General features: G+C 42.5%; 1 protein-coding gene across 3 annotated transcripts in view; it reads left to right on the top strand.

The window, feature by feature from the left end:
- The window catches only part of TMC7 (transmembrane channel like 7), a 48,033-nt gene extending 35,791 nt beyond the window's left edge, over positions 1 to 12,242 (top strand). Inside the window, exons 14-17 of one of the 3 annotated variants that reach the window (XM_027609721.2) lie at positions 1,677 to 1,807; positions 4,585 to 4,740; positions 8,638 to 8,716; positions 9,783 to 12,242. In XM_027609721.2, the coding sequence (XP_027465522.1) occupies positions 1,677 to 1,807; positions 4,585 to 4,740; positions 8,638 to 8,716; positions 9,783 to 9,863 (447 nt within the window). In that variant the 3' untranslated portion in view covers positions 9,864 to 12,242. The remainder of the gene's footprint in view (positions 1 to 1,676; positions 1,808 to 4,584; positions 4,741 to 8,637; positions 8,717 to 9,782) is intronic. The other 2 variants (XM_027609722.2, XM_027609725.2) reach the window with 2 other exon arrangements.
- Positions 12,243 to 14,145: the final 1,903 nt, after the last annotated feature.

The following is a 14,145-nucleotide window of genomic DNA, read 5'->3' as shown; positions in this document are numbered from 1 at the left end:
GTATTAATAATAATGACAGTAATAATGGTTGTAAGAATACCACGTGCCTCCACTCTGCTGAACACTTTACACAGGTTATCATGGAATGCTCACACACATCTTTTGAAGTAGGTACTGATATTAACCGTATTTTATGAATCAGGAAGCTGAAGTTCAGAGAGGTTAAGTAAGTCGCCCAAGGTCACAGAGCTTATAAGTGACTCCAGATTCCAGCACCTAAGCTATTTAATCCTTCGGTAAGCAGGGCCCTTCGATTGGGCCGTACTTCAGGCCCAGATGTTTTTTGGCCTTTGAAGAATGTTCTGGTGCTTTCATGTGGAAACTTGAGTTGGTCGAAGGCACCAAAGGAGAGATGGATGTGAGAAAACTTAGAAGAAATTTTTCCTTTTCGGGACGCCTGGGTGGCTCAGTCGGTTAAGCATCTGCCTTCGGCTCAGGTCATGATCCAAGGGTCCTGGGATTGAGTTCCACATCGGGCTCCCTGCTCAGCGAGGAGCCTGCTTTTCCCTCTGCCTGCTACTCCCTCTGCTTGTGCTTTCTCTCTCTCCCTAATAAATAAATAAAATCTTTAAAAAAGAAAATTTTCTTTTTCCAGAAAATATTGGTCACCCAGTGCTTTCCTGGTATGTAGCCTAGCAAAGATGTGTGGGGTAACGGAATAGGTCATGGGCACTAGGCTGGGTTCTGACTCCACAGGCCTGACCAGCCAGCCACCCCCAGACAGGACACCAGGGGGCCCTAGCACTCATTGCTGTTCACCTCACAAGATTTTCTGGCTACTGGAGCAGTCAGAACAGCTTGAGGTCCCCTCCCAGTAATGTAGTTTTTAAAAATAATAAGGAGAAATTGTATGCCTGTTACTATACCCCTCCCCCCTTTCCACTTGATATTTCCACAAGTCTTTTTTGCCTCGATAGAAATATTTGTTTTTATTTTTTATTTTTATATTTCTAAAGATTTTATTTATTTGAGAGAGAGAGCATGAGAAGAGAGAGAGCAGGAAGAGGGGCAGAGGGAGAAGCAGACTCCCTGCTGAGCAGGGAACCCGACATGGGGCTCAATCCCAGGACCCCAAGATCACAACCTGAGCTGAAGGCAGATGCTTCACCGACTGAGCCATCCAGGTGCCCCAGAAATACTTGTTTTTAATACAGAGGAAAAATAAATATGCTTATAAAAAATTCAAACAAAATCTCTCTTAACTTGTTCCTTGTTAGCGTAGATCCATTTAATACATATTTTAACTCCTATAAAGAATACTTTTTAAAAAACATAAATGAGATCATAGGGCATATTTCACAGTGCCATGCAGGATGTAGCGCTCTCTCACCCTCTCTAAGGGCTCCCCGGTATTGCACTGTGCAGATGCACTTGAACCTTCGCACAGCCCCTGTTGATCGCTATTTAGGTTGCTTCCAGTTATTCCCAGATATCAGCACTTGCAGCAGTAAACATCCATATCTATGTATTTTGGCCCCTGTATTCTATTTTCTCGTTGGGATGAATTTCCCCAGGGTTGGCGCCTGGATTAATCATGTTTCATTTTGATCTAGATTGCTGACTACCCTCTGGAAAAGTCATACCAGTTTACATTCCCACTGAAATGCATAAATGTGCTCGTTGATCTTCAAGGGAGCTAGACTCTTACTTGTTTCTCATTCTTTCTCTCCCTTTAGATGAGTCTTCTTTATACCTGCAGACCCTCCCCAAGACAGTTCAGAGCATCCAATTCTAATTTCTTCTTCCTGTTGGTGTTGTTGATTGGGCTTTGTTTGGCCATAATACCTCTGACAATCAGCATGGCACGGTAAATATGACTTTGTTTTCTAGAACATTTGCTTGCTTCTTGGCATGTCCCTCTTTTCTATTCAGGGGTCCCTTGCATTCTTTATTGGCTTTCCTCATGGGGTTCCACCTGCAGAAGTCAGTAAGTCACTCCTGGTTTGGCCAGGCCCACCTTTGTTTTAGAATCTCTCTCTGGATGCTGGAATGTCCTGGCCCATTTTCGGAAGTTGGGCTTGCACTGTTGCCATTGTTTTAAGAGAGTGCCAGTGGGTCTGTCCTGCCCTACTGCTTTTTCCTCGGACTTCTAGTCTCCTTTGTTTCTGATTACAAAAATAATACATGCTCACTGTAGAAGACTTGGAGTGTCTTCAGTGTGACAAGCACTGTGCTAGGTGCTAGGAGTATAGAGATGATTCAGACATGGCACAAGGAATGTAGAGTCTAGTGTGGAATTTGGTAAGAGCAGAAATGCTTAAGACTAAGGATCAGAAATTGAGGGTTCAAACCCCAGTGACCCTATTCCCTAGGACTATAACCATTTATATCAAAGGCTGGCAAACATTTTCTCTAAAGGGCAAGCCTAAATATTTAGGCTTTGTGGGCCCTATGGTGTCAGTAGCAACTGTTTAACTCTCTTGTGTCATTATGAAAGCAGCCATAGACAATATACATACTAATGGGCATGACTGTGTTCCAATAAAACTTTATTTATAAAAAACAGATGGTGGGCCAGATTTGGCCCATGGGCTATAGTTTACCAATCTCTCTGACTTATATTCTCATGGAATTCCATTTCTTTATCTTTAAATTAAAATTCTTTTTTTTAAAGATTTTATTTATTTATTTGACAGAGAGATAGAGAACACAAGTAGGCAGAGTGGCAGGCAGAGGGAGAGGGAGAAGCAGGCTCCCCGCTGAGCAGGGAGCCCGATGCGGGGCTTGATCCCAGGACCCTGGGATCATGACCTGAGCCAAAGGCATCCTCTTAACCGACTGAGCCACCCAGGTGCCCCTAAATTAAAATTCTTGAACTTTGAATCTGTCTCTCAGATCTTATTTTTTAACCAATTTGAGTGTATATATTTTTATTGTTTTTTGTTATGCTGATAGATATTATATAAAAAGTCAAACCGTACAAAAGGATATAAATTAAAGAGAAAAAATTGCCCCTTATCCTCCCTTCTTGGTCCCATTCTGTCCAGGTAACCACGATTAATATTTTATGATTACTTCCAGAAATTCATATGAACAATGTATTTACTTTTAAAAAAACACAAATGGAATAATGCTGAAACCCTGTTTGGATGCTTTTTTTTTCCACTTAATTTTATATTGTGCCCTTTTCCATGCCAGCATATACAGAACTGTCATTGTTTTAAAATGTTTTTTAGCTTTGATTTCTTTATATAATAAATACATTCACATGACACAAAATTCAAAAAGATGAGGATATGATAGAAATTCATTTTCTAGTCCTGTTTCCCAACTACTTAGTTTCTGTCTGGGAGCCAGTCACTTCACATCCCTGTGTCTCTTTCAGTGGTTTTTTAGTACTCTGTTTTATGAATGGATCATAAATTATTCATTCATTTCCTTAAGCATTAGTTAGGTTGCTTCTAAGAATGTTTTTTTATCCATAAAGATAGGGCTGCAATGGAAAATCTTATACACAGAACTTTGTGATGTGAGTGTAGGCAATTCTTTGTAGGCTTTAATTACAAGTTTTTTCCATTGTTATTTTGATCCCCCCCCTTTTTATTTTGAAAAATTTCAAATCTGTAGAAAAGTTAAAAAAAAATAGCAACAATGAAGATCCCTATACCCTTCAACTGGATGTCCCAGTTGTTAGTATTTTGCTATATTTGTTTTATCTCACTCTACATACATTTTTTATGTGTGTCATGACCCAATTAAAATTGTTATAGGCATTATGACATACCTAAATAATAACCTCAGACAACCCCATTTTGAGATCTGGGGGTGCACAGAAGATTGGAGCTAAATATTTGAGCATGCAGCTCCTAAAAATAAGAATATCCTCCTTCCCACACATCCAGAGTAACATTATCATATCTAATTAATACATCATATTTCTGCTGTTTTCTAATTTCTCCTATCGTCACCCAATAGTCTTTTATGGCCTTATTTTTAAAATGAGGATCTTTTGAGTTTTGCCCATTGCTTTTGATTGCTATGTCTCCTTACTCTCCATTAATTTTATTTATTTTAAGTAATCTCTACAGCCAACGTGGGGCTCAAACTTACGACCCTGAGATCAAGAGTTGTATTTTCTTCTGACTGAGCCAGCCAGAGGCTTCTCCTTATTCTCTTTTAATCTTTGATTCTTGAGGGGCACCTGGCTGGCTCAGTTGGTGGAGCATATGACTCTTGATCTTGGGGTCATGAGTTCGAGCCTCATGTTGGGCGCAGAGTCTATTTTTTTAATTAATTAATTTTAAAAAATCTTTGATTCTTTGAAGAGTCCACAATAGTTTCCGCACCTCCAAATTAAGAGACTGGTGAATAAAATCACCACCACATTCTGGATCTGTTTGATTGTTGTCTCATAGTGTCATTTAAATTGCCTCTTCTGTGCTAAATTTCCTATAAACTGGAAGTCAGTCTAGAGACTAGATGAAGTTTCAGGGTCAGCGTTTTTGACCAGAATGTTCCAGAAGGCCCATACGATCAGGCAGTTCCTCTCGGGTCACTGATAACAAGCCGGTGGGTGTGCAGAGGAGGGACGCTCAGCCTGTACTGTGTGCCTCACCCTGAGCCCCTGGGTCTATGTCTTGGCAGCATCTCTTCCTCGAAAGCCTGTGGGCCATTCACCAACTTCAACACCACCTGGGAGGTGGTCCCCAAGACAGTGAGCACCTTTCCCAGCTCACTGCAGTCCCTGGTCTATGGCGTCACATCGGAAGCCTTTGCAGTGCCTTTTTTCATGATCATCTGGTGAGTAAGAACTGCCTGGACCCTTGCAAGTATTCTCCATTGAGGCACATGGAGCTTTCTCCACTGGGAAATGGGAGCTCACCTGCTACACTCGATAAGTTACCGAACCTCCCCTCTCCCTCTGCCCCCTCCCTGCCTGTGTGCTCTCTCTCTCTCTCCTCACTCTCTCTCTCAAATAAATAAATATTTAATAAAAAGGGGGGGGCACCTGGGTGGCTGAGTCAGTTAAGCATCTACCTTTGGCTCAGGTCGTGAGCCCGGGGTCCTGGGATGGAGCCCCAAGTTGGGCTCCCTGCTCAGCAGGGAGTCTGCTTCTCCCTCTCCCTCTGCTTTTCCCCCTGCTTGTGTTTTCTCTCTGCTACTCTCTCTCTCTTAAATAAATAAAATCTTAAAAGAAAAGTTTCCAAACCTCTGTGAGCCTTACTTTCCCATCTTTAAAATGGGCATCATAATAGTGATTTTTTTTAAGATTTTATGTATTTATTTATTTATTTAGAGGGAGAGAGAGAGAGAGAGAGAGAGAGAGAGAGAAAGCATGCACATATGAATGGGGGAGGGGCAAAGGGAGAGGGAGAGAATCCCAAATAGACTCTGCGCTGAGCAGGGAGCCTGCCACAGGGCTCGATCTCACGACCTTGAGATCATGACCTGAGCTGAAACCAAGAGTTGGAAGCCACTGGGAGGCCCCATAATAGTGACTCTTTAAGAGGGTCATTGAGCGGGTTTGGTTAAGATCCTGCAGTTAAAGCATTTAGCTCAATGCTTGCCATAAAAACCCAATAAACATTGCTGATTAGTATGGATTATTTACAAACTCACTTGCACTTTGATAAAGAAAGTGACTGGGGTGCCTCGGTGGCTCAGTCGTTAAGCGTCTGCCTTCGGCTCAGGTCATGATCCCGGGGTCCTGGGATCGAGGCCCACATCGGGCTCTCTGCTCAGTGGGAAGCCTGCTTCTCCCTCTCCCACTCCCCCTGCTTGTGTTCCCTCTCTTGCTGTCTGTCTCTCTGTCAAAATAAATAAATAAAATCTTAAAAAAAAAAAAAAAAGAAAGTGATTACTGGGCAGAGAAGAGCACTGGATTAGAAGCATGCACTTGAACCCTGGCTTTACTACTTATACACAGTTCGTGTTCTCCCTGTGCCTGTTTCCTCACCTGGAAGATGGGGGTAAGAATGGCACATACTTCATAGGGTTGTGAGAAGAAGGAAATATGGCTAACAAAGTAAAATGCATAGCAGAGGACCTGGCCCTTAGTAAAGGCTCAGTAAATCACAGGTGTTGTACATCAAGGTAACAAGTCTTTGCTGCATAGTGATTCATTTTGAGTGTTAAAGTAATTCTAGGGCCACCTGGGTGGCTCATTTGGTTAAGCGTCTCTTTTTTTTTTAAGATTTTTTAATTTATTTATTTGACAGAGAAAGAGAGAGAGAACACAAGCAGGGGGAGCGGCAGGCAGAGGGAGAGGGAGAAGCAGGCTCCCCGCTCAGCAAGGAGCCCGACGTGGGGCTTGATCCCAGGACCCTGGGATCATGACCTGAGCCGAAGGCAGACGCTTAACCGGCTGAGCCACCCAGTTGCCCCTAAGCGTCTGACTTGATCTCAGCTCAGGTCTCAATATTAGGCTTCACCCTGGGTGTGGAGCCTACATTAAAAAATAATAATAAAATAATTCTAATCACAAATGTACACTGAGGTCTTACTATGTGCTAGGTGTTGTTCTAAGTGAGTCTATCCTCATTATTCATGGACTCAATTTTTTTTGTCTGTGTTGTGAATATGCCTACTTGCTAAAAATATTCTGCAACCCCCAAATCAATACTCGAAGCAGTTTCATGGTCATTTGTGGACTTGCACAGAGTAGCAAAAAATTGGAGTCACCCAAAAAGCACTTAGTCTGTTTGGGCTGCTAGGTGGCTTATAAACAATAGGAATTTATTGCTTATAGTTCTGGAGGCTGCAAGTCCAAGATCAGGGTGTCCGTCAGTATGTTAGATGAGAGCCCTCTTCTGGCTTGCAGACTTCTCATATCCTCACGTAGCAGAAGGGATGAGCTAGCTCTCGGGGGTCCCTTTGGTCAGGGCATAATCCCATTCCTGAGGACTCTGTCCTCATGACCTAGCCACCTCCCAAAGGCCCCACTTTCTAATACCATCACCTTGGGATTAGGATTTCAACATATCAATTGGGAGGGCACACGTTCACACCCTTGTATGCTTGTTGCCGGCTAGAGTCTAAACAACGCAATAGTCTGCCTTCTTGTTTCAGCTCTCATACTATAAATGTCCTTTTGTGATCTCTATGGGGCCAGGTTTCTTGCAGTTTGTGCTTTTGGTGGGTTGTTTCACTGTTTAAGTTGGCCCCAAGCATACTGAAGTGCTTCTTAGTCATTCCTAAGTGCAAGAGGGCTGTGATGTGCCCTACAAAGAAAATAGGTAAGTTAGATAAGCTTTATTCAGGCATGCGTTATAGTGCTGGTGACACCGAGTTCAATGCTAAGGGATCAACAGTAATATTTAAATAAGGTGTCTTCAAACACAAACAAGGTTATATATTGATAACTTTCTTTTTCAATAAATAAGGAACATAAGGTATTGATCAGTTGACAAAAATGTTGTGACTCAAGGAACCTACCCCTGTACATCCCCTAGGGGCACTGGTTCAGAATTCACTAATTCATTGTTCCTGGAGACTTTGTAGAATATAACTACCACAAATACCTGGAACTGATTGTAGGTAGCATGTATTAACTGTAATGACATCAGTACCGTTATCCCACGATACAGTCTTACAGTAAAAGCCCACCACCATGCAAGAAGAGAACCCCAAAAATTTATTTGTTAAAGGCAGCATACCTTTGATGGAGATTTAATAAAACGATTTGGGGAAACTATGCAGACAGCGTGGAATTCCGAGTATCTCAGGATCCGGCTACGCCAAGGTCCTACTCCAGCTGTGGCCTGACTGGCACCATCTGGTGGCGGTTTCCTCATCTGGCCATTCTTGCCCTGTGGCCATGGTGTCTTCCAGGAGAGTATCATTGATATGAGTGGTTCCAGTGGCCCTTATTTCCTCAGCCTATCTGGGGAGATTGGACAGGAAACCACCTCCCCTGGAATGAGGTTGCCTACTGTTTCCCTGGGGGCGCACCCTCCACCCCACGTGCCCCTCTCCCCAAAGATAATAACTTCAACCACCCCATTTTGAGGTCTGGGACCACACAGAAGATAGGAGCCAACTGCCAATTGCTTTTATTCAAAGATGTATTCTAGGCTTGTTGTCCCTGGGTTTTACTATATTATCCCCATTGTACAGATGAGGAGACAGAGGCCATCACAGTGATCATCCACAGCCAGTTCATTCCATACTGATCTGACTGTCTGGACCATTTCCTTCTCTTTCCCTGTCATATTGTGTGTGCCAGGGGAACATCAACAACTTTTAATATTAACTTAAAAAGCAAGGCATGAATCAGTCTCTGTTATCCCTGCCAACTAAAAACCCCTCTGCTTAGGAGAGATTTCTTTCTTAAAGTTTTTTTTTTTTTAAGTAATCTCTACACCCAATGCGGGGCTTGAACCCTCAACCTCAAGATCAAGAGTTGCGCCCCAGATTTGTCCTCCCTTCCTTCCTTCCTCCCTCCCTTCTTCCTTCCTTCCTTCTTTCCCCTCCCTGCCTCTCTCTCCTTTCTTTTTTCTTTTCTTTTCTTTCTCTTTCTCTCTCTCTCTCTCTTTCTCTCTTTCTCTCTCTCTTTCTCTCTTTCTCTCTTTCTCTCTTTCTTTCTCTCTTTTTTTCCCTAACAAAAGTAAACCTGTTCTGGGCAAAATGGAACCGGTTGTTTTTCCAGTGGCTGTCAAATGGCACAAACTCCCTAGTGACCTCTCCTTTGTGTTGCAGCCTCATCATGTTTTACTTCATCGCCCTGGCCGGAGCACACAAGCGGGTGGTGGTCCAGCTCCGAGAGCAGCTATCCCTGGTAAGGAAGAGCAGGTCCAGAGGGTCATGGCTGGGGACATCTACCCAGGACATCTCAAGGAAAGTGCCACTTTCCCCAAGGAGAGGGTGGAGTGCCGTGGCCCTGCTCACCACCGCTTCCCAGAACTGCCTTCGGCCCGGGCCTTGTCCAGCTTCATTCAGTCATGGGCTCATCCATGCCTTCAACGTGTGCGTTGATCACTGCGTGCCCCTCATGCTGTGCTGGGATACAGTGGTGACCGAGAGAGATGAGACTGCTAAATAGGTACAGAAAAACCATGAATTCCAATAGCAGGAGCTGCTCTGAAGGTAATACGGAGGTAGTTAGATGAGGGGCGGCCCTCTGCTGCCGTAGATGGTGGCCGCGGAGGGCCTCTTTGCGGAGGTGACATTGGAGCTGAGACTTGAAGGACGAGGAGCCGATTGTGGGAGGTCTCAGGGGTGAGAGTAATAGGCGGAGGGGACAGCGAGGGCATTCCCGAGAGCTGGACGACAGGTGGCATTGGCTGGAGAGGCAAGATGATGCTGGATTATCAGCTGGGCTCACAGCACAGGGTGAGGGCTCTGGTGACAAGTTTGGGTTTAATTCTGAGTGTGATGGGAAACCAATGAAGTGTGTTAAGTAGAAGTCTGAAGTACAATTCTTTTTAAGATTATTTATTTATTTAGAGAGAGTGTGCATGAGCCAGCGGAGGGGGAGGGCAGAGGGACAGAGAGAATCTCAAGCAGATGCCACGCTGAGTGCAAATCCCGACTCGGGGCTCGGTCTCACACGGCCTTGAGATCATGACCCGAGCAGAAACCGAGAGTGAGACGTTCAACCGACTGTGCCACCCAGGCACCCCATCAGTCTGACGTACATTTTTTAAAAAGACTGTTGGCCCCTTTGTGGACAAGGGGCTGTGGAGGGGCAGGAGGGCAAGAGGCTGAGCAGTCTGGAGGCCATTACCACCGTCCAGTGGTTAGGATCCTTAGCCCCGAGTCTGACGGGGAATTGACTAGGTTGAAATGATGATATTTGCTTCCAAATATATTGAATGTGCTCTCGCACCAATTTCTATCTTTAGGAAAGTCGTGACAAGCGCTACCTGATCCAGAAACTAACAGAAGCCCAGAAGGATATAAAGAACAGACTGGACTGGCAATGAGGATCCTTCCACGTGCTGCTCATAAGCTGACCTGGTGACCTGCCGAGCCTACAGAGTCCACCTGGGTTTGGAGCAGAACTTTTAAAATACATTTTTCTGGAGTTCAGGTCTTCCCTGAAGGTGGTGGTGGTGTTTATGGCACCCAGCCCCTGTGGAGGGCTTTCGTGACTTCGAAAAAGCAGGTTCAAACCAAGTGTTTGCCTGTAGACCAGAAGCTTTAGTGACTCTCCCCCAAAACTGACTTATTAAGCCGTTTAAGCTGTCAGAACAAAAAATGAAGAGGGAGAGCCCTTTTGTATTTTTCAAAGCTTATTTGTGTTGTCTTTTACGGTTAACATTAGTAGAGGTCACCCATTCATGAGGCTGGGTTAGTTCTTTTGCAACCAGGTTCTGGAGGTTTAGGCTGAGAAGTGTTCCTTAAGAAGTAGTAGCCCTTTTGACTTAAAATGAGGCCTGATTTTTTTTTTTTTTCATAAAGAGAAATCCTTGAATTGGGATGTTTGGAACAGATGGTGGAAACATGGAGAGGGTGGGTATGTGATCCCAGCTACCTGGTGGTAATATGAGAGAGAAAAGCCATTCCTGCTGGGTGAATAAGCAGTCTCTGAATACCCTGGATGAAGCTTTAGGAGGAGGGGAATGGCTGTGGATCTAGGGCCTTGACATCTGAGCTTCCGGGGCATTTTGCTATAGCCTTACTCAGGGGAAAGCTGTCTTTACGGTGCTTGGTCCCTTCTGGTCCTGAGTTCTGAGACTTAGCAGAGGGCCCTGGGTCATCAAAATTAAGAGGCAAAGTTTGTCTTTCAAGTCTTCCAAATGCCATTTCCCTCGCTGCACTGAGGTCCCCAGCTCTAAAGGACACTAAACATTCCAGGCTGGAAAGGGCGGTTGAGTATGTGCACAGAGCATGGAGCTCCATGGTTTACGTGTGTGAGTGTTGGAGGCTGTGGGTCGCAGCATCAGACTGGCCTGTGCCAGTGTCCCAGAGTACACAGAATGCTGGCATCTTCAAGGCACATATCCATATTTTAAGGGCTCTTATTTGCTTGTGCCGAAAATTTTGACTTTTTTTTTTACAAAATACGCAGAGTATATTTCAGGGTTTCCATTACAGCAAAAAACAACAACAACAACAAAAAACCCATGTGCAATAAATACCTCATCATAAGCTTACCCGAAATTGATAGCTCTGAACCTTTCAATGTAAGCCTAAGTTATTGTTTCGTGTAATCAGTTCTCATCTTAATATCTTCAGAATCTTTTCCAGAGTACTTAGTTTTATAACAGACCGCATGAGCCTTTCTTCTGTTGTTTTCCTTCCTTTCACTGGCTCAAAACCTTTTCCTAGGGAGTAGCCTGGAGTTTAAAGCTGGGTACATGTTTTAGAAAGCTGCCCCTAAGAGTATTTCCCACCCCTACCCCTACCCTCCATTACTCAAAAATGACCGACTACTCGCTCTGAGGAGCAAAGCAAGCTTGCCGTAGCTTACACATTTCTGTATATTTGCCCCTTTGCCAGATCATTTTCTCGCTCTTCCCCAAAGGTAGCATTAACACAGGCTATTTATGTCCCTGTGAGACCAACGAGCTTTTCAAGCTAATAACTATTATTATGGAATTTTGAGTAACCAAATGTTCATTCTGTCCTCACTTGAAAAAAATTCTAATTGGAGTTAGGGACTAATATGCATTTTTGTCTAGCACACTTACATACATATATGTTTTTGCCTTCACCATGATTCTGAGGTCAAGTTGTGTGTGTGTGTGTGTGTGTGTGTGTGCACGCACATGCATGTATGGAAGCTCTGTTCTTTCCCTCATAAAATTGATACTGATGTATGCTAATATATTCATTTTGGTTAAATGCTGCTGATTTGCATACCTCTTACTTGAATGTTTTTATATATTTTGATAATTAATAACTTCAAGTGATGTCTGTGTAATTGTTGAAGTGCAGGTCTCTCTAACAACTGTGCCTTAAAACTACTGATTAAACAGTATCTTGAAGGTTTTAAAGGGGGTTTGTGTATATTGGAATTCATGGAGGTTTCCTGTCAGCAATCACGTGATCATAGAACACTATAGCAGTTTGTAAAGTCGCTCTTTGCCCTTTCCTAGAATCACAGAAGTATTTAATGCAATCATCGGATGAGTGCTTTTAAGACTCCTTGGCTCTGCTTAAGCCAAGGAGGGGTATATGTGTGTGTTTTAAACTGAAAAGACATAAAGTTATTTCAGGCACTCCCCTTCCCTTCCCCACTTCCCAGAGGGAACCACTGCTAATGATGTTTAATTTATTCTCCCAGAAAATTATAATACATATTCAAGCAGATATATATGTGTGGTTGAATGCATGAAATACGTGTTTCTGAGCTTCTCCCTTTTTTCTCCTTAACAACATCTTGAAGATCTTTCCATATAAGTAGCCACCTCGTTCTTTTTAATACACACCATTCCATTGTATCAGTCTGTAAGGGTTAGCTCCTTGCTAGATACTTTGTTTTCAACTCACCAACATCCCCTATCCTGTTACAAATAGGGGGAGCTGGAATTTTAAAAGTCCCTGCAAGCCTGTCTCTGTTTCTCTGTCCTGCCCCATTCTCCTAAAGAACAGGTTCTTGTTCTTTATCAAGGCAGGCTTCCACATTCTTGAAATCACAAAATATTCTCATCCTAGCAAAGAGAAGAATCCAGTTAGGCAAGTTTTTAGTTGACAATATCTGATTGCAGCTACTCGCAAGTAAATAAAGATGAAGAAAGGAATTAATTTTGCCAGAGTGGAGCTGCAAGGTCTGATCCCTGGGAAGACAGGACTTCTGAATGTATCTTCTTTAGATAGGGTATGGCTTTGTTAGTAAATTCCATCTGGTGTATTTTCTCTCCAGTGCATGGTGTGCTTGGGACCTGGGATGGCTTTGCTACTTGCTTAATTGTATAATTTTGTATAGGTGTCTTCACTTTTCTGAGATAAAATTCCCTTATCTTTAAATGTCAATTAATACATATATTTACTTTTATTTTTGAGAATGGAGTTAGGGACCAATATATATTTCTTTTTGAAATTTTGTTTTCTTATTTTAAAAATACTCGTTTATTATAGAAAATACAGAGGACACTGAAAACTACAGAGAAGAAAAGTAAAAAATCACATATAAGCACCATCTATGGACATTCACTGTTAATCTTGCCAAATTCCTTTTAAGATAAAGAGCACAGAGGGAGGGAGGATGGGATGAAAAGAAAGAAAAAAATATCGGTATTCTCATTTCTTTTTCACTTACCATGTTTTTCCAAAAGTTCTTTACAAACATTTCAGTGGGCTACGTAATATAACATCATACAGATGGGTCATAATTTTTAACATTCCTTTGCTGCTTAACATTTTGTTTTCAGATTTTCCTGACAATAACTGGGACATCTATAAATTTTTTTGTTAACGCTTAGGGACAGAGACCTAGAAGTGGGATTACAACAAAGGTTTAGAAAGAACATTTTAGGGCCTTTGAGAGGTTTACACTCTCAGTAGCTTTACATGAGAATGTTACATCATCCTTGCTTTCACTAAGTATTGCGTTTAAAAAACTATGGAATAGTTCACCATAATTTAAAAGTATTGTAGTTTGTTAGAGTAGTTTGAAAACAACCAGCACCTTCAATTATTTTATAGTGTATATTAAAGTTTTATAGTAACTTGGAAAAACGATATAATCCAAGGGTGTAAAGTAGAAAGTGAAAGCCCCCTTCTCACAATCCCAACCCTCTAAGTAACCAATATTAAATGTTTTGTTATATATCCTTCCAGATATGCATCTTTGATTTTTTCCTTTCATATATATACCCTACACATTTGAAAAATTATTTCTATTGGATAGATCCCTTGGAGGAGGGTTGCTGTATCAGTGGATATGCATTATTTTTAAAATATACAAAACTTTTTTCATAAATCTTTTTTAGTAGTTTTAGAATCACAGTAAAATTGACAGGAAGGTAGAGATGTCCCATATACCCTTTGCCCCCCACATGCATAGTCACCCCCACCAGAGTGGCACATTTGTTAGAATGATGAGCCTACACACACACACACAGAGTATGCAGGTTATGTTATACGTCTTCTCTCCCTACACCTATGCCCCCCAAAACAATTTGCACCAATATGGATGAACACCAACAGTAAAGTGGAAACAAACAAAAAAACATGTTCTTTGTACAAAACCTAAAACTAGAAAAAAGATAAAGCTGTTGGCTGTTAGCCCCACCACCTAGAGGCACTACTGACCCATGT

Source organism: Zalophus californianus, chromosome 10, assembly GCF_009762305.2.
Source record: "Zalophus californianus isolate mZalCal1 chromosome 10, mZalCal1.pri.v2, whole genome shotgun sequence".
NCBI lineage: Eukaryota > Metazoa > Chordata > Mammalia > Carnivora > Otariidae > Zalophus > Zalophus californianus.
The sequence above is the reverse complement of the archived record's forward strand: the minus strand, read 5'-3'. Positions and strand labels throughout refer to the sequence as shown.